Here is a 26,261-nt window from a genome sequence, read left to right as displayed (position 1 = left end):
TTCAGTATTGAGTATTGTGATACTAAACCTGGTATCGGTATCGAAGTCAAAATTTTGGTATCATGACAACACTACTTTTTAGAGGTGAAAGAGTAGATTTTAAGATTTTCAGTTAATTGATCTATAATTATTAATAGATCAATGGGCGCTGGTGATTGATTTAAAACATTGTATAAAATTTGAATCCCTAGGAAAGACAGATTCGGGGATATGCATTTTATAGGCCCTAGTTAAAATACCACACCAGATTAACAACAGCAGGAAAGATGCCAGCTGTTTAGTTGGTTAACATTAGGCTACGTGGCTCATAGTAACATTATTTACCTTGTTTCCTTTCTAGTTCTTATACAGTTCTGATCTATTCCCAGACTTGGAGAACTAATAAATATTGCTAACTAGCACATTGCAGGCTACTACTGAAATCTAGACCCCACAGTGTGTAAAGGGCTGGGATTAAACAGCCCGAATAACACCTCTGTCCTTTGCTTAACCACACAAAAAGGATAATGAAAATAGAAGGCATTCCAATATATGAAAGTCCTACGTGCTAAAAAAATGGAAAGGTGCACACAGACAGACAAGGGATTACCAACTGTCAATTGATCTCTTCCAAAGCACACTGATTAATAATAAGGGAAATGCATGTTTAAACACAATATAATGATTACAAAAAATCATTAATCACATAAAACAAATCCTGCTTATTAGACTTTACCAATGTCTGTTTATCATACAAGAACATAAGATAACCTGCCATCAGGCACAGAAACCTTGCTAAAAGTGCACACAACAGCCTTTTCCTTTTCCACATTTCGCTGCGAGACATACCTGTGTAGATATCAATTCTTGTTGCATTAGCATCCCTGCAAAAAAAAATTAATTAATTAATCAGACATGATACAGTGACTAGAGACTTGAATTTCTGTGGGGGAAATGATTATTTTGACTGAAAGTTTAACATTATATGCAGAAGAACTAGACAAGCTTCAATGAAACGGGGAACAGAGACATGCATCTGTTAAAACTGGGTGGGTATCCAATTCCAACTAAAAAATATAGCTGCAAGCAACGTTGTTGGGGGCCAAGCACCAAGGGTGAGCCATAGAACATTGGGAGGTACTTTATCATGAACTGCAAAACCTAATCCAAATACCATCCATCCAAACGTTGGCGTGTATTGGGTGAAAGAGAAAATTAGCAAGAATTAAACAATTGCACTACTTTTGCATTACTTTTGCTGCAGTGAACTGTTTGGGGAAAAACTAACAACAGGGAAATTCACTTATACAGTAGACAAATTAACAATGTCAAATAAGAGTCATGTTTTGTATTTGGTTGCATATCATTTGCATGCCATGACTTCCTGATGTCTGTGACCTATCAACATCATCAGAGTCTGGATATCTTATTTTCAGGTTGTCCTACAAGCGATACAAAAACTCTTTGCATTTTAATGGATCTCTAAGGGAATGGGGGTGGACTAGATCAGCTGTAAATTATGCTGATACAGTATGGAACACATTTGTTGGCTAAATGGCTTTAAGTCATCAAGGGTCCAAGGTATCAAATGAGCCTCAAACCACCGTGCTGCTGCCAGATATGCAGTAGATACTATTAGGGCTTCCCCCTAATAGTCGACCAAACCGTTAGTCGATGAGAAGAGTCTTAGTCAAACAAGTTTTCATTGGTCGGTTAGTCGCAGGAAAAAAAACCCCTCAGCTCCATTCGGGAGCTGCGCCTTGTCGTTAAAAAGTTATTAAACTATGTCAGCCAGGAAATCATCCAAAGTGTGGGATCATTTCGAGCGTGTAACGGACGACCCCAAGAAGGTGACATGCAAACTCTGCATGCAAAGATGTGTTTGCAACGTAGGTGCTTCTTAATCTCTGTCTCGTAGCTTTAGTTCGGTCCCTGGAGCCCGGTTTGCTAGCGGACGCCCACTCGCCATGTACAAAGCATGCGTGCGTTTAACGTGGTAGAAGGAATTGAAAACGCTGTAATCTTCTGCATGGCCGTCTATTCCACAAATGACATGGAAGTTAGGGCTATGACCATGTACTCTATTACTCTGACTCGATAGCCATTTCAAAGTCAGGGCCATAAACATGAAACCAATCATACACCGCCAACTCATTGCAGCCGTTAAATGTGTTAATGTTACATTTTTGTTTGCTTTCTGACCTCAGAAAAAATTGTTTTCATTCCATGTTGAGGCTACTTCACTGTAGCCCTGTTTATTTTTGCACTGATATTTCTCTTTTAAGTGTTTCAGTTTGCTGTATATTTATTTATTCGTTTTTTTCTATAGCCTAATTTATATTTATTTACATTTTAAAAAGAAACGAAAATATTTTTTCAATTTAGTTTTTTAACAAAAGGCTGTTTTTATTTATCATTTGTTTTATAAGTTATTGTGTTGGTGTTACAAGTTCATAAGTTGTGTGATGTTATACTGTGTTGAAATAAATTAACAAAATGTTCAGAATCATTACCGCTTTTGCCGTTAGCATTGTCGTTAACAGGCGGCTCGCTACGTGCGTGCGCTTGTAAAATGTATATTTTAAAGGCTCATTACTGCGGTTTTCTATTTCCCTGTAATGTAGCTCAGTGTTAACAATGTTACTTATAACATTCTTTCTCAGCCCTAGAATTCAAATCATTTTCTGATGCCCCAAAAAATATATTTAAATAATTAAATTAATATCATAAACGTACGACGACTAGTCGACTAATGGCTTGAACTAACGACTACTAGTCGACTAGTAAAAAATAAAAAATATTCAGGAGAAACAATGCTTGTAGTATCTACTGCATATCTGGCAGCAGCACGGTGGATTGAGGCTCACTTGATACCTTCGACCCTTGATGACTTAAAGCCATTTAGCCAACAAATGTGTTCTATACTGTATCAGCATAATTTACAGCTGAACCTAGTCCCACCCCCCAATTCCCATAGAGATCCATTCAAATGCAAAGAGTTTTTGTATCGCTTGTAGGACAACCTGAAAATAAGATATCCAGACTCTGATTATGTTGATAGGTCACAGACATCAGGAAGTCATGGCATGCAAATGATATGCAACCAAATACAAAACATGACTCTTATTTGACATTGTTAATTTGTCTACTGTATAAGTGAATTTCCCTGTTTCTAGCATTTCCCCAAACAGTTCACTGCAGCAAAAGTAAACGAGCAAATGGTGACATAGGAGGTCTCAGGACTGCATTTGTTTAATTCTTGCTAATTTTCTGACCAATGATTTGTTGTTAAGACCATTAAAAGCTTAATATTTTGCCATTTTGGGCTTGGCCCATTTTATTTGCCCAGGAGTGTACATCTGTAATAATTATTCTTTGAAAACTGCAATTTTGAAGCGATGCTGTAGTATGGAATCAGAATATTGCCAGAAGTTGTGTGCGTAGCTACAAGGCTCGCGAGCAAAAAAGAAAACTTTGCGTGCACAAATCCCAAGCTCACAAGCAAAAAAAAAAAAACAGCGAAGGTCGCAAAAAACATCGAAGGTCAGAAACCAAATGTTGCAGGAGAAAAAAACAACAGTGCACAAGCAACAAGAACTTTGGGCGTGCAAGTGGGCTTTTTCTCGCACACAGGACTCGCTTGCTTGTTTTTAGTTTTGCCAGTCCTCCTCGTGTAAGTTTTACTTTTGGCATAGGTTTTGACAGTCCAGAGCAGGCTCAGAGGAGTTTCGTTAGCTAGCCTATGGTAGCTGCTTTCTCTGGCTTTTATAGGCCTCAGAAGTCTGATGTAACGCAGAGCAAAAACCTTGCCCATATATGGAATTCCGGTTCAAAGGAAAATTTCTCTAAGGAAAAAATTAATGGATTTTCACATAACCGTCCCTGTCACAGTCTGTGATTTAAGCTGCCGTTTAAAACTTGGACGTTTTTATCTGGACACAGTTCTCTCTTAAATGGCACTGAATCTGCTGAATTACGATGTCGTTTTTCAACCAAAACAATTATTTTGCTAACAAAAAGCTAACACTGCTGCGCATGTTATTTACGTCATAGCTCTTGCTGTGCCCTGGCAATGCTTGTGAAGCGCAAGTAGCCTAGTTATATTAAGATGTTTAAAACGATATATAGAACTGTAAAAAATAGAAAAATGTATAATTTATTACACTAACGGGAAACAACGAGAAGAAAACCGTTTTCGCGCATGTATCGAAACAGCTCTGTGTGTGATGTTGTAATTATGCGACGGGTCATCTTGGGTGGCTAACCACTTAACCGTTAGCAATTGGCTTTTTAAAATGACAGAATTTTTTTCGATTATAAAAAATGGATAAAAAGCATTATTTTTTCATATACAAAAAAAATGTCCAAATGTCCAAATTTATTTTAAAGGAATTCAGAAATTGCCATTGATTTGTCCCATAGGGGCGTCTATTTTTTGAACCGGAAGTCTCGAAAATGTTAACGAACCCGAAGGGAATGACGACACGACTTCTGAGGCCTATACTCCATGCCTGGATAAGCTACCGAAAAAGAGAGAGTGTACCTGACGTTCATTGTTTTGCTTAAGTGAACAGTAAAGCTCAGTCGTCAGGATTTCAATCAAGTTCATTTAAATAGTCTTGCCTGTGGCTTTTGGTGAAGCTAACACATTTGTTGTGATGAATGACGTATTTCCGAATGGCGTTTTTATTTCCGAACTCCCTTTTTCATTTCATAATGACACTTTTCAAAATGGCAAGACCTCCTGTCAATCAACACAAGCACGGCGTGATCACTCACAGTCATTGGTTGATCACGGATTTGCTCAGGCAAAAGCAGCAGCACCGCAAATATTGGTCTGCATGTTAAAATTATACATAGTAAGCGCTAGTGCTACAGCTCTTGTGATACACTAGTTGCTTTACACACGTCCATTCCCAACATAGGGTGCAAATCAATAAACAATGCATCCACATATTTGTTGAATGAGTGCAAATCCTTTATTGGAATGAAAGTAAGTCGCAAAAACACAAAACACAAAGGTTAAACTTCATAAAGGAGAACGCTACGTCATTCTAACAATTCTAATACTCCTGTGATTAAGATCATTGCTTGCTTGCTAGGTAGCTAGAGAGGCTAATGTGGCTAGCCATCCCAATCGTAGTTCTTGCTTAGCAGTGTTGGTGAAGTGTCTTCATAGCAGTCTCCCAGAACACAAACAGAAGCTAGTTTTAACTAGTGACTAACAAATGAAAGTTCCTTTATTTAGATCCAACACTCAAAGGTTTGCTTGATTGTTTTTTCATAACTATTATCATTAGCATGTTTAGTAGATATTTTAACACTAGCTAGGAACATCGCTGCTTAAGAACCTACAGTTTGGTTCCTAGCAGGGCTACTGTCACTAGCCACCCCAATCACAGTTCCCGGCCAGAAGGGCAGTCTCCTTTATTACTGTCTCTTCGAATGCTGACAGAAGCTAGAAAGCTAGTTTTAACTAGCTACTTAGCACATGTCAGTGCAGTTATTTTGATCCAGCATTTACTTAACTACTCTTTATTTATTATTCAGCTGGCATTAGCTAGTTAAGAACTCTTGATGATGAACGAATTGCTTGTTACCTAACTAGCAAGCCACTGTAGCCACTCACTCGCAGGTCTTGCCAGCAGGACTATCTCCGCACTAACCAAAGCTAGAAAGCTAGTTTCGTGTCATGTACAGAAAACATCTGCATCATATAGCCTAGTCAGTAGATGCATTACCTTGCTCCTCCTATCCAAATATTACGTTATAGCAATGAAACGAGCATAGTAAGCAAACTAACTACCAGCCCATAGATTCCACCATAGAGCCTACATAGGAACCTCTACTGATTCCACCAATTCCACCTGCGCTGCTCAGAACAAGACCAAGTAGCCTAATCGATTGCAAAAGATTACCCAATCAGTGGGCAGGTCCAGCCCTACTTGTGTTGACTGACAGGAGGGCTTACCATTTTGAAAAGTGTCATTATGAAATGAAAAGGGGAGTTTCGTAAATAAAAGCGCCATTCGGAAATACGTCATTTGGAAAAGCGTCATTATGAAATGAAAAAAGCCATTCGGAAGTAAAACATGAAATAATTAAATAGCCATGAGGTGGGAATTATTAAATTATTTTGAAATAAAATGAAGTATTTATTTATTTATTTAATTCCACATTTATTTAATTAATGACTTATTTAGTTTTGGCACATGATTTAGTCCTCCATATTAAGAAGCCAATGCAAATTAGTGTATTGAAAAAATCACCCGCTATACGCCATATTGCACTACAACACACATAATTCATGTACAAGCACACATTATGTTAGGCCTATATGTGTTGCACTACAACATGCCTGTGCAAGCCTGTCCAAAATATGGGTCTTAGTCATCCCCTGCAATCATTGCAATCAAACTAAACTTGGTGCCATATGCATAAATTGGACAGGGTCAGCCATTCTGATGAAATCTGAATTGTTGTCCTACGGCCATTTTTAAACATATCAAATTTTGTTCTCTATAGAGTGTTACAGTGATGAAGTCTTTTTGAAGGCCAACATGGACGTTTCTTCCATCATGAGCCGCGTTTCCACTGCAGGAACTATACCTCGGAACTAGGAACCTTTTGAGGAACTCAGTGCGTTTCCACCGCAGGAACTAGGGTCTAAATTAGTTCTGGGGGCTTTGTTTTACCCCCCAAAAGGTTCCTGCTCGGGGGGTAGTTCCTTCCGAAAGTACAGGAACCATTTGGGTTGAGCTTGCAGCGCTGAACATTTCTGATTGGTCGAGTACTCACAGGATTTTTTTGTGTCTATTTTCAGGCGCCATGTTTGAAAATATGCAGGCGCAAACCAATTTATTTTCATCATAACTTCAAATCAAACTTGTATGTTATGCGGCACAGTAGCCTACTTTTGGTTATAGCCTGCCAACGTCTTGGAATTATAACGTGTGCTCTTCTGTTCTTTTCTTGCTTTAGTATTCGTTTTATAAAATGCTAAGCATTCGTGCTGGGACAGCATATTACGTACTAAAACATTCAAACGGATTAATTCGGTTGCTGAATATTTTCTTCCGGATTTTCTTAGCCCGTTGTAATTGACCTAAAACGTTTGATACAGTTATGTGAGGTATGCGGTAGTTCTGCGTAATTCACATTGGTGATACAGTAAAAGCAAACTGGAAATCACCTTCCGCACTTTTTGTCAGGGTAAAATAACAGGTTAATTCTGGTAATCGTACCTTTAGCTTTTTCAGACTGCCGTAATTTTACTCTGCCATTCTTCAATTCCACAAAAAGACCAGGAAGACTATGGACTAATTTATGGTGCATGGTTCGCATCTGGAGGGCACACTTCGCTGCTCGGCTAGCAGTAACTTCGAAGGAAAACAAACAGTAGCTGTACCACTACTAATTTAAATTTTCACGCAAGTCCGAGTTTTCGTTCTATTCTTGTCATTTTGCGATTAGCCTATGGAATTGACGATGAGAAAGTAATCAAACAGCAAATTGTTTACAACGTGTGCATGTTTTCTGCTGTTGTTGCCAGTTAGCCTATATTGGAAATGTGAATGCATTCTGTCGCTTCGGATGTCAAGACATGAAAGCGAATGTTCGCATAAAAACATAATGAATGTGTTTGAGAGGATATATAAAACAGTTACAATCTGACTGTTGGTCTGTTATATCCTATTTGTTGCATAACGGTCCAAGTTCAACTACCAACGACAGTTTTGCTTGACAGCGGCAAAATATGCCCAAACGGCTGCAGAAGAATATTTCAATTCCATGTGATTAAATCGATAAAAATCAATAAATACAAAAGTAACCATATATAGTCATTGTTGGTAACCCGTTGTATATAAGTGGAATAAACCCCTCCGGGCTGTCCCGGTTATTAGAAAATAATGTAGGCTACTTCGGTGGTAGTATGGGGTTACAGAAGAAATCATATGACAGATGGACCGACGACAACGTCGCTTTTTCATACGTCAGTGGGCTAATTTGCCTAATCTTCACGGGACTTTAGACCCCGGTGGAAATGCAGACAACCATTGGCTGAAGGAACCTTTTAGTTCCTGGTAAAGTAGTTCCTGGGACTGAAAGTTCCGGGTAATTTTGGTGGAAACGCGGCTATGGGTTCCCTCGGCAGATTTCCAATGCTTTTTTCCCCATAGGGATTTCATTTTCTGCCTAGAATAAGTTCTGTAGTTAACATAAGCCTAAGAGAGTTTCATGTTTTGTTCTACGAGATAAATTACAGCACACCATTATCTCAGCTGTGAATTTCAGGCCGTTACTTGCTTTAAAAAAGTAATTTGCTAAAAGGTTGCTATAATGAAACTACAACAATGGTCAGATTTCTGGCAACCACCGCTAGCCTGCCTGCACGCGACAGTCGTTGTAGTTTTTTTTTTTTTTTTTTTTAATTTAGGAGGAAGAATAAGAATAAGGAGACGAATAATAAGAAAAACAATACGAATAAGAAAGAATGCTAGCAAAAATAGTTGGGGTCCAACACACCCTGGGTGCATGGACCCCCAAATAATCCTAGCCAAAACAATACAAATCCTATGTAACACTGGTACTTGGTCCCCTAAAAAATGTTACCTTGCATTGTCCACAAGCTCAGCCAGGGCTCCAAAGAGGAACTCATGGGTTGTCCTGCAAGTAAAGAAAAGTTTTCATTTTCAAAAGTAAATCACATTGATTAAGGCTGTTTTCATGTAGAATATTTGTATACAATAAAATATTTGGATTATGGAATACATCCAAAAAGTTAATCCTGCAGTACGGATGTTAATTAGCCTAATTGAAGAGCGAATAAAAAGATTTAGCCTAATTTATTTTGGGTTCCTTAATGTTGCACCCCTTTCAGAGAAAATGTAATGAGCGGTGTATTTTAATGGACTGCATATTTTAACCTACTGAGGCTTGCACATAGACATCCAAGTACTGGTTCCTGTGGATGAAAACATGTTCACAAAGCCCGGAGCCCTGAAAAATATAGCTTCTTGCGTCTCATATTTTATTGATGAGCCATATTAGCTACGTAGTTAATGGAATTTACCTTAACAACTATCAATTGTTCTTTCATTAAAGAAGCTATATGCTATTTTCACCCCCATCTAGCGTCCACAAGGGAAAACTGCAATCCCAACCCTAAGCAGGGGGTTGCCAGATTTCCCAACAGCCTGTGTCTTTCCGCGTAGTGGGGTAACTACGCTCAGCATTGTATGACAGGACGTTCGCAATTGTAACAACAAAAATGAGACTCGTGTCAGACAAGTGATGAATAATATATTTATACAACAACTTTGCAATATATTTTAGCAATGCATTAGCTACACAGATAGTATTTTCCTTGTATGGGCCAGGCTTGTCGCGGTGTTTGATTTAACAGTGGCAGAAGGTGGCGAACACAGATTACACCCGGGTTTCTCTGCTTTCACACACAGTGAATACTCATGGCTAAGATTTCCAATGCATAGATTTAAACAATCTAGTAGCACAGGTTTTAATAGACAGCGATTATAGGAACGAGTTGGAAAATTGAACATCCACAAGCCACCTTAGTGATACCAGCTGCACAACACAGCCGCTAGGCTAGTTATCGCTACCAAGGTACAAGTACAAATAGGCTTACGTTACAGACTGGGTTGTAAAATTCCACTACTATGTTAGCTAGCTAGCTAGCTAGCTAGGCTAATTAGCGTATTTTCTGCATTCTGGACAGTTCTTCCATTTCAAGAGCTCCGAGTTAAGGTGCGGACACACTAGTCTTTTGTGTTCCATTCAGTTCCATTCAAAGGCATGCAGAGGGCGGGAGGAAAGATACGTATCCGTATGCGAAGAATTACCGCATTTCGCTCTGTACTAGAGTTCAAGTTTAGTGAACTTTGACCTGCAAATTTGCTTCACGCAAATGTATCTGACCAATAGACGACCTTAACGGTCACAGGTTGACCCCTAAGCTGAAGAAAAATGGAGGAGGCTATAATTTTGGCTGTATCCCATCATTCAATCTTATTTAATTCAACTTTAAAGGAATATAAGATGCAAACAAGGAGAGAGGCAGCATGGTTTACCGAGTCGCGGGAAACTGGAGTCGATGGTAAACATATCTTATTCTACCATTTTAAAAATTCTTTATTTTAGCGGTTGCAGCCACATGGTTTGCCGTTTAGCTTTGAGCCTCCCGCCTATGTTTATGGCGGCAGAATGTGGTAGTTATAGGCTACACAGGCCGTTATAAAAAGGCTAAATTTTATTTTCAAAGCGTCGGTTTCGCTGCGGGGTCTGTAATGATTTTGCAAGTGTGAACTGTAGTGTGACCGCACCTTCAGGCTACATGTGATGTTATTTTCACCAAAAGAACTAGCTAACATTAATAAACAGCTTTGTCTTTACACACAAATGTGACAGGTGCTGGTGTTTTGGTCCGCAAGTAGGGCAAGGTCATTTTTCAGTTTTCACAGATTACGAAAGTGCAGATTATAAGCTTTCAAATGATGTGTCATACATTGAAATCTGAAAATAGTTGAAGAAGATATGCTTATTTGAATGTTGGTACTCCTAAAATCAAGTAGCAGAGAAAATCCCCTTGAAAGATCTTGAACTTTTCACACTTCTCACAGGGAGATAATCGGTGGGAACAATAGCTAGTTAACTCCACCCCAACCACTCCCCCGCTAGAGTACCTGTAAATCCTTGCCCATTTAGGGGTTACCCTATTTAAAGCTTTATAACTCCAGATGTGAACACCACAGAGACTAGAAAAATGTCTTAAATGAAGCAATACATTTGTACCATTTATAATACTAGCTTAGATTACTTTATATTCGTAATTTTGTAAGAAATAAAGTGCCACAAATGCAATGGTCAAGGCAAAAAATCTAAAATGAATTTGCTCCTTTTTTAGTTCGCAATGAAATACTGGGAGATTGCGGGTTAAAGTATACATGTCCTGGATCAAAAACTTCTTGACCACAAGTTCATAAAATCTAAGGGTAGATATGTAGAACTACTAAAGATCTATGAAGCAAAAACTAAGCAGTGTACCCAGCATCTCCAAATCTACCCACAATGTCTAAATTATTAACACTGGTCTAAAATAGCTAAGGGTCCAGAAACAAATCCAAAATCTCTCCAAAAAGGAATATAATGCTTTTTGTCCATTGTAAAGCATACGAGCCCCTTATGAAGGTTTAAGATGAAACATAGATATAATTTAAACATAATGCAAACATATAGTCACACAATGCTGCACAGTACCTAAATGTGTAATAATTAGGCTAACTCTTGTATATAGCCTATTTCTATACTCTGTACACTCCTATGTTTTCTTGTATGGGAATGGGACGATATAAAAACATTTTTCAGCCGTCCACCACGTTTTGGCAATGTTTCAACACTCTCCTCATCACTGTTGTTTGAGTCACAAAAACCATTACACTACTAACTAACGCTTACATTACAGTGTGAAATATCCACATTACATAATACCACTAACCTATTTAAAGACACTCAATTTCTAAAATAACGTAATAACCGAAATATTTTGAGCAGTAATACTTGCATAGCAATGATGAAATCTTATCTATGTTCAATAGATGGAGACAGAGACAGTAAATCAATGACAGTTATATCCGCTTCTGTTTTGCTCCAGAAAACGATGTCAGATAGGTCTATCAGCAAACATATGGCTTAGCTATGCCCAGAAGTCCTCAATAATAATGGTAGGCTATTTTCCAAGGAATTACGAACGTTTCGTTAGGTGCAACGTCTTTTAATGCTACCATATAGAGCGAATGCTAATCCTATAAAACTCTATTCCAAAAGCAAAATTAGACATGTTATACATCGTTAGAAAGCTTATACTTTCACCTACTGATTGAGCGTCCGCCATTTTAGCAACCTCACACAGTAAACAAACATAGGCTACAACCACACGGCTTTATTTATGGGCGGTGGCTTGACCGAAACAAAGTGACAATAGCCAACGAAATCAAACATGCTAATTAAACTGCACTCCCATCACGCCTCCAAAACCCGGCTGTAAGAATCACTAAAACAAGCCGACTTTGCTGACAAATTATAAGTATTTAGTGACCCTAAAAATGTTGTTTATTCTATTGAGTGACTTCTTCAACACTTTAACTTTCGTAATATGAAAAAAAGGAAAACAGTAAAATAAAATTTAAAAAACCTTTTTTGCCTCCTAGCGCGATTTCAAGATTTGCGACTTGCGGACCTTTTCTCCAGCACCCGTCACAAATTAGTATGTAGCTCTGAAGTCAAAATTCAGCAAAATATACCAAATATTCAGACATTAGCCTGTCAGGGTTCTATATGACTTGGGCCACCAGTTGGTCTCCACCATGTGACCTGCAGGGATTTAATCTTGTATTTCAATGGTTATCCTCCAGGGGTCTCCATAGGCACTCCAACTGCACAGTCAAGTGACTAATCATACAACTTTTTTCTAATTGAGACATTTATAAAAACAATTAGTTGATCAGATATGGGGAGAGTCAGGAAGGAGAAAGGAAAAAACAAAAACAAGCAGACTCAGTGGCTCTCCAGAACCTGGACTGCATTATAAAGAAAAATGTGATGGATTGATTGATTACTTGTTGGATATGTGCCTAGACTATCTTTTTTAATTTCTCATAAAGGCTATGCATGTACAACTAGGCTATGTGTTGGAACTTCGCTCCATTTATTAATTAATCATACATTAGCCCATGTAAAAAAAGAAGAAGCACATTACAATAGAGGATATTTCTTCATCTAATATAAACAGAAAAAAGCAAGTATATATTTAGAAATGCATGTTTTGATTGAAATTATGCTTTTTGTTGGTGAGCCATTGTGCTGGATGATATTCGAGTAGCTGAATATAATGCAGCTTTAATTACTCACTTGTTATGAAAACATTAATTTCAAAATAAGCGATTCCATTGCAAAGGAAACATTATAACAGCAAATATCCCATACCCTATAGGCTACCACTATAGCAATGAACACTTCTTTCTAGTACCACAACTGGGTTACCTAGTATTACAATTCAGGTTTGTTGTAAGTCAAAACGGTTTCACAGCATATTATTTTATCACAGATCGCTAGATAGCCAACTACTGAATTATGTTCAAAATAGAGGCTAAACTATAAATGAAGTCGAGCTGTAACTAGACTAGCTGCTCTATATAGCCTACAGTCATTTATGGACATCAGGCTGACACTAGCAAGTATGATATTGCAACTGCTGGCTAGCTTGCTCTTAAAAATTTCCACTTTATTTATCAAGTCCACACATTAATTTAGAATGGGGTTTGAACTTTTACAGAAGATACTACATAGTCAGGCGTATATGGAAAAATAATACACATCACAGCAAATCAGAATAGAGTATTAAGCACAGCTGATACTGGTTTTGTGGGCAAGCACATTTGTGAGTTCAATTTTTTTTTTTTTGTATATTAGTATTGACATAATTAATTATGTCAATTAATTCATTCATTCTATATTATGATCTTGGGTACTGATGTGCTTTGTTATGCCTGAAGTATTTTCTATACAATCAGTGGTTACACCCACTTACCCACGCAAGGAATCAAGCACATTATGCAAATCCTTAATCTGTGAAATAATCGAAAATCAGCATCCCTAATATAAATGCAGGGATGTCCAATTTTATCCCAAAAGGGTTGGTGTGATTTTTGTTTCAGCCAGACTCTACTTAAAGTCTTGACTGAAGACCATAAATAGTTAATTAGCTGAATCACATTTTTTTATTTAACTGTGTGCAAGTTAAATGTTATACAAGTGTTCCCATTTTAATGTAGACATTTCCCACTGCTTCTAAGAAAACCATATCATACCCCTGCACAATACTTTAAAATATTATGCCAATTTGTTTATTAACTTAGATTACAGAGGTGGTGCAAAAGGGATAAATGTTTGAGAAAGGGTTTGACAGAGACGCGTGACCTGTAGCTGGCAGAGGACTTAGAGCATATTGCAGGTTGGAGACCCCAGTGAATCAATGTGTAGGAAAATGATGTAGGAACTAGATTTTCATAAAAATATACTTATGTATACACTACAGTGACTTCTGGAGTCGTTTTTTGTGAAAGAATTTTACTTCCACATCTAAAAATGCTAAACCGGAAGTTACGTAACAGAAGGGAGAACGGTCAAGTTGAACAATAAGAATGGATCTCGACGCTAGTTTTGACACTGAAGAGGTTGAAAATGTTTATGCAAACGCATATGACGGACCACAGCCTTACCATTATGAGCCTGCTAGGCATCCAAGAGACCAGGAACAGACCAGGGTTAGAAGGAAGGTCAGAGGAGAGAAATTGAGTTATGGTGTGAGGAGGACCAGTGGAGAACTGGGCAGGTGTCTTGGTGAGTGACCAGCGTTAGCTTATAGATATATCCACATTATATAATACCACTGACCTATTTAACCTCTTAGCGCAAGGCCCCTAGTGGTCGGCACGCCAGTGTGCCGAGATTATGGAACTCAAACATTCGGTGCTACTGCAACCAAAGTATGAGTTAAAAACAGAAACACGTTTTATTAGTAGACAATACACGCCAACTATGCCAAATACGGAGTTTCGCAGCGCCACCATTGTCGCTCTGGTCGTTCATTTAACACGCACCCCCCTCGCTGCAGTCTCATCTACAACTACACCCCCCACCCATGACATAATGGACAATATTGTCTATCTGAGAATTCATAAAAATATTCTTTCGCCACTAAAATAACGTATTCCGTCAAGCTTAGATATACCCAGAAGTCCTCAATAATAATAGTATTTTCCAAGAAATTACGAAAAATCGTTGACTATGTTTCGTTAGGTTCAGCGTCTTTTACTGCTACCACACAGCTATTTCAGAAGGTACCCAGGCGTCACAAATGCCCGTATATTTCAGAAACGGATTGTCCAAGACAATATATGACCACTCAGTCTCAAAAGCGACATCTCTACGTATAAAACCAATGGTAAGGTTGTATATTTATTCAATATTTAGTCACAGATATTGACTGTAGAATGAACACATATCTATAGGCGTTAGCTAATGATATCTAACGCTGTGTTCACATCACAACATAGCAAACTTTACAATCATGTATCAGGCTATAACAAAACTAGTATTGGTCGTCTAATACCGGCAGGAGTATTTTGTGACAAATACAGCAGTGAAGTCCCGTCTCTTCACCTGCACAAAACGCACCCAGGCACGAAAGTTAGCACCGTGCCTTTTCCTGTTAGGAAAATTGAGTACTCGATGTCCTGACAGGCTGGAGTTTCACCATGGTGATACACGGTGAAATGCAATATAAAACTACTGAAAAAAGATCAACTCACTATATCACGACCGCTCGACTCACAGGCAGGCAGACTCCCTTCTGTAACATAATATGACGCGATGTTGAAAAAAAAGGCATTTTTAGGAGCTTTGTTCCAAACAGCCACTATTTCCTCTGAATCTGTGCCCTTATGACTCGTAAAAATTATTAAATCCTGCATTAACTTTTCAAATGGTCATTTTCAGACAAGGTTAAGTATACATTTCGTAAAACATTTTACCTGCAAGATGCTCTTTAAGAAAACAAGGGGAGACAAACTGGTGGCCCTATGACTAATGAGACCATATAACGTAAGGCTACAGAATTCAAAATGTCATTGTACAATGCTCTTTTTGGTTGTGCTGCCGCCCCCAAACTCTGGAATGCCCTCCCCCCGACATCCGTACCTCAGACTCACTCACCTCTTAAAACCCACCTCTTTTCCCTAGCCTTCCCTTGATGTTTGTCTTCCAACTCTCACACCCCCTCCTTCCACCACTGCACCACTGGTCCCACTGCATTTTCTGCATTGTATGTTTTTTTATTGTATATTTGTATCTTTTTTTTTTTTTTTTTTTGATAATTCATGTATGGTAAAGCGTCTTTGAGACTATGAAAAGCGCTATATAAAATAAATTTATTATTATTATTATTATAAAGTTAAAGTTACAATCTCGAAGATTTCCGTTTTGTTCTCTTTGGCGGTACCAATGGCGAGAAGCGGTAATTGCAGGTGTGTTTTTGGACCTCACTTCCCAGAGATCCAACCGGATCCAACCAGTGTGACGTTAGTCAGTTGGCACCTGGGCCACGCCAACTATAGCACTTAGGCTATTATTTACTGAATAAAAAATGGTTGTTATAAAAGTAACATTATGTACATATTCATTCATTGTCTAACATTAGGCTAACTTAAGCTGTCTTTACACTGCTGAGCCGGGTTAAAATGCTGTAGCAGACCTGGGGTAGAATTATTGATGATCAGTTTCCACAGACATTCTTTATCCACCTTTTGCCCGGTATGAACATCTTTGTACTGCAGAGAAGAATTTGCCAGATTCGCTGTAGCTTGTGCAATTATGTGTCTCGTGCATAATAAACAGTCTTTCTCGTGAATGATTGTTGTATGATATTTTTGAAACTGCCTTGCAAAAAGTTACCCCTGGTGTTTCTGGTTTTGCTAGCTAAACTGCTTGAGGATAAAGCTGAGCTGGGTGTTAAATTAGCAACAAGAAGAATAAAACAAAAACAAAGGAGATTTCATCAAAAAAGGGCATCAAGGCTGAAGGAACATATGAGGAAGCGTAATAAAATAATAACAACGCTAATCCATACTGCTGTATTCTTTTATTTAGTTTTCTCTGGCTTGACATCTTTACACAGAAATCAGACCCGGCTCTGCTCCACCTATACCCCGGCTTTATTCCAATCATTGTAATATATTGATGAACTTGATGGCAATGTAAATAACGGTAACGTTCAGATCAATGATTCGCAAGGAGACAAAACGGTTTTAGAATGTGGCAGAGAAAATTGCAGCGGTGTGAACTGGTTAGTTGCGGAGCGTCTGAAGCCGTTGCCTGGGGTCTCAAAAGACCCACCTTGTCAAATCGCCAAGTGCAATTTTAGAACGTTTACAATCAGACGTCTTGGAAGTTTGCAAGTTGCATCCAGTCTCGTTGCGGATCATTGATCTGAACTGGCCTTTAGTTAGCTATGTTGCAACAAGATAGCATTGCATTCGAGAGACGGTTTGCGAGGTTGGTAATGTTAGCTAGTGTTTTTTCTAATTGTTAGCTGAGATTAGATTGTGTTAATTACATTAGCTAGCTAGCTAGCGCAACATTACCTAATATGAGAGATGGATACTGTGCGCAACATTGTCTAAACTAATGTTGCCTTTCTTGACATGGTCCGGTAGCTAGCGTTAGCTGTGCAAACAGCTATGTAATTTAGTAACGTTACATTGTCATCAAATGTAATATGAAATCTACATCAACAAATAATATGACCTCTCATGTTACACAAAAACTTTAGGGTTCCATAACCTCCCCCCCCCGCCCCTTTCTCTGTTATTGTAACACTAGCAGACACCAGAAAAAACAGTAAGCCCCTCAAACACAAGTGAGTTGAAGAGCGAGCCTGTTGCATTAGCTCCGCCTACCCTCTCTGGCGGACCAACCACTGATGGGTGATGGAAAACGCGTCACTAACTGTGCGCCGCTTGTGATTTTTTCCAGGGAATGTCGCCACGGACACCCAGTTCATTAATCATACATTATTATAATAATAATAATATAAATCAATATAATAATAGGCTCAATCACCATTGTGTTACCTAATTCGGCAATAGATAGTGACTTGACTTAGACATTTATTTGATTTTAAATCTTCGAGACTATTACTTTAACTTACTAAGCTTACTTGTCAATACGAAGGGTAGCAAACCATTCAATCACTTTTCAGCCCTTTCAATTCCCTCAGCTTTCTTCACCGACCAAAAGTGAGACCGATGTTCACTCTCGTTTTCCCACAAGCTACCACATTATTTTTGCAATGAATACTGGGGTTCCATTGGTCTAGTTCTGGTTGGGGTAAGATGGACTCATGGTGTACCCATACACTTATTAACGTAGTCAGTCATTTCTTCAATGTAGGCTAATTAACTGGCAAGTGCATTTTATCTGTAAGAACATGGGTATGTTACTAGTGTTATTGGATTCAGAGCAATACTTTTACTCTGCTTTTTTCTGCAAGCTCTTTGGATGTCTTTTTTTATTATTACTTGTCTACATGAAAAAGTAACAGAGCATTTTAACATTAACCCCTTAGCACACATGCCAAATCTGGCCAATCCCTGCCCATTTAGGGGGTACCCTGTTTAAAGTTCATAACTCCAGATGTGAACACCATAGAGACTTGTAAAATGGCTTAAATGAAGCAAGACATTTGTACCATTTACAATACTAATTAGACTACTTAGATTAGTTTATATTCATAATTTTAGAAGAAAGGAAGTGCCACAAATGCAATTGTCTGAGCAAAAAATCTAAAATGAATTTGCTCTTTTTTTAGTTTGCAATGAAATACTGAGAGATTGCATATATACAGCAGGTTAAACTATATAGTCTATAAACTATTATAGTCTACATGTCCTGGATCAAAAACTTCTTAACCACAAGTTTATAAAATCTAAGGGTGGATATGTAGAACTACTAAAGATCTATGAACCAGAAACTAAGCAGTGTACCCACCATCTCCAAATCTATCCAAAATGTCTAGCCTAAATTATGCATTGGTGTAAATCACAACATATTCACGTATATCACTACAAATCAACTGTTTTGACTCAAGAAACTCACTGTTGCATCATTTTCAACTGGGAATTACAAGCTTTCTGTCAGTACAATGGTCTAAAATCTCTAGGGGTCCATGAACATATCCAAAATCTCTCCAAAAATGAATAAAATGCTTTTTGTCCATTACAAAGCATATAAATGAGCCCCTTATGAAGGTTTAAAATGAAACATTGATATCAGATTAAAAAATTATGCAAAAACATCGTCACACAAAGCTGTACAGTGCCTAAAAATGTGTAATAATTAGCCTAACTCGTATGCATTTCTGTATTCTGTGCTCTCATATGTTTTCTTATATGGGGATGGGACGACATGAAAACAATTTTATATGAAAGTGAATTTTTAAGTGTTTTTTGGATACTGTATTTCGTGTGTACATCAAGGAATCCAAACATATGTAATCGTCTTTTAGTAACATAGTTTTGATATAGCATCTGTGGGGTTAAACGGAACGTGGGTTGTTGTAGGCTGTTGCTGTCAGTAGACTATTAATTAACCAATTGATTGGATTTCTTCAACTCAGAGTTATGTTATGTAACAGCTTCAAAATCCATGGTACAGATAAATGGGCGTAATTTAGATGTCACAACAAATGATTGTGCTTACAACTGTACCCATTGTTCAGACTCGAACTTGGGAATATGTTGCCTTCAAATTTCAAATAAGGTCAAATATGGCTATAAGGTAAGATGGTCTCTCATCTAGTTATAGTTTCAGAATCAGAATGGTGACCAGAATCAATATTAAGTAATACTTTTTATTCAAATGGAAACATGCAACTTGCTTTATATTTTTAGCTATGTACAATGTGCTGTAATAAAATAAGAGCTTGTCACCAAATGAAAGATTGGCTCTTTTATTTACAAGAAAAACATACAATACGGGCAACGACAACCTATTTATACAATTTGCTGTACTGTAATGTGTCCTACCATCATGAACTCTGGTAGGCTACTGACATAATCTAAGGAGTACTAGGTGGAAATTATTCAAGATGACGTAATTGCCCTATCAATTAAAAACTGTCCCAGTCACAGTTATGCTTTAGGTAGCTGAAATTTTTTTCACTATCATCTAGACTATACCATTACAGACAGTGTCGGAGGTTGATGCCAGAGGACGTTGTACATAGCAACCATTTAAAAGCAGGGAATGGTGTAGTGCAGTGTGTTACATTCCCTTGCTTTGGAGTCTGCATGCCTGTCTTAATCCTGTAGGTGAAGCTGATTAGGACTTGGTTGCCTGATGATGCGCACCTGTGTCCACTTAACAGCCAAGTAGATAAATCCTAGACACCTCAGTTGAAGACGGCTTTTCAGAGATTCCCGTTGGTTTTAGAGATTCTTTTTAAGACTCCCTTAGCTTCCTTGTGTGCTACAATTCACAGCTACTATGTTTTGCTTTTGGTTAATGTTTTGTGTTAGTACCTTTCTGTTGTAGGTTGCAGGTGGTCAGGCAGTTTATTTTCTTTCTTGTTTTTAACACATAGGTAGGCCAGAGCAGGAAGAAAGTTTGTTGGAAGACTCACTCCTTTTACTTTGCCCCGGTAGTGAGGTTAAAAACTGTGCTCTTTTAGATGAGGAGTAGCCTAGCTCTGGTCTGTTTTCTGCCTGAACCATCCTGTTAGCCTACACACGGTAATTGTTCTGTTTTTTTTTTTTTGTCTTACAGCATGTAATAAATCTTTTATTTTTGTTATTGTATGTAGATTTTGACTCGTTTTGTTTGTGGCATTTGTTGTGTTATTGTTCATTGTTGTCCCTGGTTATTAGAACTTTGTTTGGCTTTTGGGACGTAAGAGTAAATCCTTCATTTGCTAAAGGTCAGGTAGAACACCAACCAAGAAATAGGCGGAGGAGAAATGAACTGCACCAACAAATGGGTTGTTCTCTTGAACTCATGAAATAAAAGGTTAAAGTCCAGGGTTAATAAACAAAAAAAATAGTCGAAAAGTATATATTTTTCAAATAATTTGTAGCTGATTTGGTTTTATTTAATAGAAAACAAAAAAATTACTTTCATCATAATCTTCATTTATGTCAATATTTTACAACATTTTCACCATTTTCATTACCATAATGCATCCTGGTGTCATTTTCAGGACGGTGAATAAGTATATATAAGTATGAGTATATATTTTTTTTAAATAATAAAAATCAGTTTCCGTCATCCGGACGGGATCTCAAGGCACAGCCGAGGTATGGAGTGTGTCCAGTTCCGGGACATAGGATTGGAATCTCTGCTGTTTGCAGATGTTGTCGTTCTCTTAGCCTCATCATACTGTGACCTTCGATGCACACTAGAGCGGTTTGCAGGCGAGTGTGACGCAGTCAGGATGAGGATCAGCACCTCCAAGTCTGTGGCCATGGTCCTCTCCCGGAAAAAGATGGTTTGCCCCCTTCAAGTAAGGGGGGAGCAACTGCCCCAGGTGGGGGAGACAAGTATCCCGGGGGGAAGAGACCAGATACTCAGTGAGGGAGGGAGTGATGGAAAAAGGGATTTGGAGATCAACTGCCATCTAGGTGCAGTGGCTGCAGTAATGCAGGCATTGTATCAGACGGTGGTGGTGAAGCAGGAGCTGAGCTGAAAGGCAAAGCTCTCGATTTGCCAGTCGATCTTCATCCCTACTCTCACCTAAGGTCAAACTATGGGTAGTGACCGAGTGAGATCGCGAGTACAAGCGGCCAAAATGGAGTTTCTCCGTAGGGTGGCAAGGTTTACTCTCCTTGATAGGGTGAGAACCTCAGCTGTCCAGGAGGACCTCCGCACTGAAAGGAGTCAGTTTAGGTGATTTGAGCATCTGATAAGGATGCCTCCAGGGCGACTCCCTCTGGAGGTTTCCGAGCACGGCCACCGGGGAGGACACCCACGGGCAGACCTAGGACATGCTGGAGGGATTGTATCCATAGGCAGGCCTTGAATCGCCTTGGGATCCACTGCGATGAATTGGTGGAAGTCGCTGGGGAGAGGGACGTCAGGGCTGCTCTGCTTGCCCTTTTGCCACCGCGACCCTAGAATCTGGACTAAGCACTTAGGGAATTGATGGGTGAAAAATTTGAAATAAAATATATTTAACTAGAAATACCGCCTCGTGGTTACATGCCTCCGCCAACCAGTAGCCAGTTTGGATATAAAATGTCATCACTTCATCAAGGCTTCATGCATGTGATAATTCACTCTTTCCCTGGTTCCTTTTCCTCGCTAGATCAATGGCTCTTCACATATTATAATTTCTAGTCACCCAGGGTTGCTTTCCAATGGCTCTCTGCAGCTAAGTCTCGGGGGAGAGCTTGCATTTGAAAGGACACAGCTTCAGTACAATCTCTAAACAATGGGGTCTAGCCAGGAGGAAAGGCTTCATGCATGTGATAATTCACTCCTTCCCTGGTTCCTTTTCCTGGCTAGATTGACCATTTGGATATAAAATGTCATCACTTCAACTTTTTATCCTAATAGACATTTGTGTGAAACTTTGTCATAATTAGCATATGAATTCTTATGAGTTATGACCAAAATGTTTTGTGAGGTCACAGTGACCTTGACCCTTGACCACCAAAATGTAATCAGTTCATCCTTGAGTCCAAGTGGACGTTTGTGCCAAATTTGAAGAAATTCCCTCAAGGTGTTCCTGAGATATCGTGTTCACAATAATCGGGATGTACGGACATATGGACGGATGGACAACCCGAAAACATAATGCCTCCGGCCACCGCGTGTGCGGAGGCATAAAAATTGTAAAAAATCATATACATTTCTTCAAACTAAAATAATCTTATTGATTTAATATAATGCGCAAAACCCGTTTGAAATAAAATGAGAAATGTGTCCGATGATTATAATTACCGTAACAATTTTTCAACCTTGAAGCAAAAACAACTGTGATTTTGTGAAAGTTTTTTATACCCACAATGCATCACAAAGAAGCGAAGGTCAAATATGGCTATAATGTAAGATGGTCACTCATATAGTTATAGTTTTATTATGAGTTATTTGTTCCCCTTAGTTAGGGGCCTATGATTTCCGCGATGCGGAAAATGCGGACGGAATCGCGGAATCGAGTCATAAAAATGGAATTAACGGTAAAACGCAAAATCTCATGAAATTTAACAGGTTTCTGATTAAATTAATCAAAGGCCATTATAAATTATTGTAAACAGTATAACAGCACTCCCTCATGTGATATTGCTTAAATAAAATGACAAAGAGAAACATTCCCCCGTTTTGGGAACTTGTATGTGATGCGGGGTTTTGTACGTGCGTTCAACACATAAACGAACCTAGAAAAATAAACTCCTTACAGACAAGCGTGAGGCACTCACTGTAGTATAACTACCTTCAAAATAGTAGCAGGACGTCGGATATGAAAACGAAAGCTTTCTATATTGAAAAACAGTTGACATACATTTTGTACTTACAAACAATAAACAAGCGCTAGGCTATTCATTTGACATTTACGTCTCAGTCGCATATAAAATCACAAACAAACGGTCGCTTTTTCTTCCTACTTTCCAGCCGCAAGGCATTCTGGTACTTACAGTTTTTTAACCATTCGTTAGCCAATACAACAGAAAAATGCATCTCAAATCAATATCAATCAAACGTAATACAAACGAAATGCATTCCTTTTTAACTCTTTTAAAGGAGTACCATGGTGGTTGAACGTGACACTTCCCAGTTGTCTTCAGGCAACAACAAAACAAATGTGCATAATTTTTTTATTCTTCAGTCATTTCAATGTACTTTAAAACGTATTTTTCTAAGCCTAAATTTCCCACTATAAAAATTCACCCGAACCGTCTGGGCGTGGTAATGAGAACCGTCAGTTAGCTATGATTGACAGACCGCGCCCCGTTACCATAGCTACCCCCATGATACGCTCTCTCTTTGGGAGACTGAATTTTCACAAGCTAGCTAGCTTAATAGTATATCAAGTATCGATAGATAGCTAAGGTAAGGACGTTGACTTGTATTCAATTATAATTTTTGCTATCTAGCTAGCCAAGTTAAGATAAAAGCACAACTATAACGTCCTCATAAAAGCAAACTAGCAAGCTAACGTTATCGATAACATTGCCTTATGAAAGCAAACCTCCTAGCTAACTAACGTTAGCTAGCTAGCTAAATGAATATAACCAGAAATAATCTAAAGGCACTCTAATATAAGTGAACCTAACGTTAGTTAAATATTTGCATTGTCTGAACAGCAGGACGGTGTGTCCTGTCAGATTTCTTTACGGGGCGTGGAAATGGGAGTGGTTACTGTATTCGTGACGTAGCAAAATGACAACTTTCTCAACCGGTTGAAAATAAGACGATGAATTTAAAATGCATATTTCTCAAAAAATACAGAATGGACATATTTAATACTTTGCTCATTGTGTTTCTTCAATGCCTCTTGTGCAAATAGCACATAAACCCGAGAAAGTGTGAAAATCACCATAGTACTCCTTTAACTGCAAATAATATAGATATAGGCCTACTTAACAGCTTTCAATTAATTACAATAAATTAACCAGGTGACCTATTAAGTTACAACATTCACTGAACTGAACACAAAGAGGCTGACAATCATGTATTTCAATGGAGATGTCCCTGAGAGATGGAGAACTTAGACACAGATGTTTTCATTGTGAAGCTCCTTTGTGCAGTGTCTTCATTTGACCAAAATTAGAAATGTTTTGTTTTGGATTAAGCTATTTTGTGTATTGTGGTGTTCATTGTTAGGCTATATGTATTGTCATATTTTCATTTGATTAAGGATAATAAATTGTTATTAAATTAATGTCTTATGAATTCAATTGATTAGACACTATTTTTGATGGTAAAATGGGATTAAACCATAAAACACAGAATCCAGAAAAAATTAAAACGGAATTTAGAAAAAAATAAAACGGATTTCACAGGGCCCTACTTAGTGTACATACTATGTATATCATTACCGTATCAGGCTATTTTTTGTTAATGTGATAAGCTCTTGATAAGAAATTTTGGAAATAGAATGAAAACTATAGAATGGTATGTTGACCAAAGTATTTCTGCAAGGTCATTGTGGCTACTACCAGTGTTTACAAAACTAGCTAAGGACAGCTCATTACCGTAACATGTATTGCTCATTACTGCATAATTTTATTGAGTGTCACGATAATGATATCTTCTTTTCTCCATATGAGTTTATTTAAACTTTGAGCAATTAAATGCAACTTTATGTAATATTATACTTATGATAAGTATTGATGTTTTATGCCTTTAATCTATCGATCATGTAAAATAGATTTTTCCTGAGCATATCAAAGAAATCAGATCAGATTTGAATTCTTACTCAGTTAAAAGATGTTCTTTTAATTGAGCGATCGTGCTTCAATAATAATAGTACAAACAAAAAGGGAAACATGCTCCAAATCAGACAACGATTAGGCTAAAATGGACAATCACGCTTCAAAACAAAAGCAGAAACAAAGGAAAACCAAAACCAGTTGATACAAGGTAAGTGCACTTGGTCTGCAGTTCGCGAAAGATTCATTCGAATTGATCAACTCTTTCTGACTCAGGAGTAATGATTCATTTTCTCAGTTAAGTCGTTCATTTTACTCGTTCCATTAACGGAGTGGCTCCGCCTACATCACACTCAGCTTCCAACGAACATGTTTTTAAACAAGATAGTTTATCACATTGTGCAAATGCGTTTAAATGACAATGTTCCAGGACATAATATTGTAAAACCAAAAGTACATCCGTTAGCTGCTAACTGCCTACTCGTGTTTTATGAGTGAATGAAAAAGCATTACCCTAGGCTACTGAACAAAATGAAAGATAGTCACAACTCTTTCAGGGCTCGAGAATAACAACTCATAAGTTCTTCTAATCAGGTGCACTGTCTAGTTGAGTCTGTGATCGGAACAATGTATTGTAATGGTTTAGAACTCATGGGCCAACTAATCGTTTGAGAACAGTAAAGCTGGATCTGAACAAGAATCACAATATTTATCTTCCTTCCAGTAGGGGGGAGGGGGTTCCTATGCACTCGGGGGAAGTGGAAATTACTGAATCAAGTGAACAAATCGAAAGATTTTTCGATGTTCTTTTCACTGAAAAAATTGTTTGTGAACGAGTCAGGAAAAAGAACTGAACACCTCAACACTACCACTTAGGGGAAGTCAAGCAATGTAATGTACTCTTGCACAGAAAGAAACAAGCCACAGCGGGAAGAGAACAGATGTGCGGGTTGTTAACTAGTTTAGTGTTGTGGCAAATTGCTGTGAGGTTACACAAACTCGCTAGTTAGCTAATGTTCCCATCCGAGTTCATAGCCAGCTAACAACCTGCAGTTGACAAGATCCTAATTGTTGCTCTTTCATGATAAAGGTTACAATTCCTGAAGGCATCATACATGAATTCAGTGTAGTGTTATCTGGGGTTCAAAATATCTAGGGTCCAGAATATGCTTATGCTACAGTGTGAAATATCCTCAGTATGAAATAGCACTAACCTATTTAAAGATAAACATTTAGCTAGATGCTAAATTTAAAACAAAAAAAAAACATATACAATCTAAA

The 26,261-nt window shown here is 38.1% G+C and overlaps 1 protein-coding gene across 4 annotated transcripts in view; it reads right to left on the bottom strand.

Annotated features, from left to right (window-relative positions):
* morc2 (MORC family CW-type zinc finger 2) overlaps positions 1-26,261 on the bottom strand; it is a 105,680-nt gene that overhangs the window by 66,627 nt on the left and 12,792 nt on the right. For 3 of the 4 annotated variants that reach the window (XM_064297637.1, XM_064297640.1, XM_064297639.1), the window contains 2 exons: positions 8,593-8,646; positions 829-863 (listed from right to left, as the gene is read on the bottom strand). In XM_064297637.1, coding sequence (XP_064153707.1) covers positions 829-863; positions 8,593-8,646 — 89 coding nt within the window. Of the gene's footprint in view, positions 1-828; positions 864-8,592; positions 8,647-26,261 lie in introns of those variants that run through there. The other variant, XM_064297638.1, reaches the window with a different exon arrangement.

The sequence above is a fragment of the Anguilla rostrata genome, chromosome 10, assembly GCF_018555375.3.
Source record: "Anguilla rostrata isolate EN2019 chromosome 10, ASM1855537v3, whole genome shotgun sequence".
NCBI classification, from domain to species: domain Eukaryota; kingdom Metazoa; phylum Chordata; class Actinopteri; order Anguilliformes; family Anguillidae; genus Anguilla; species Anguilla rostrata.
Note: the sequence above shows the minus strand (reverse complement) of the source record. Positions and strands in the feature narration are given on the sequence as shown.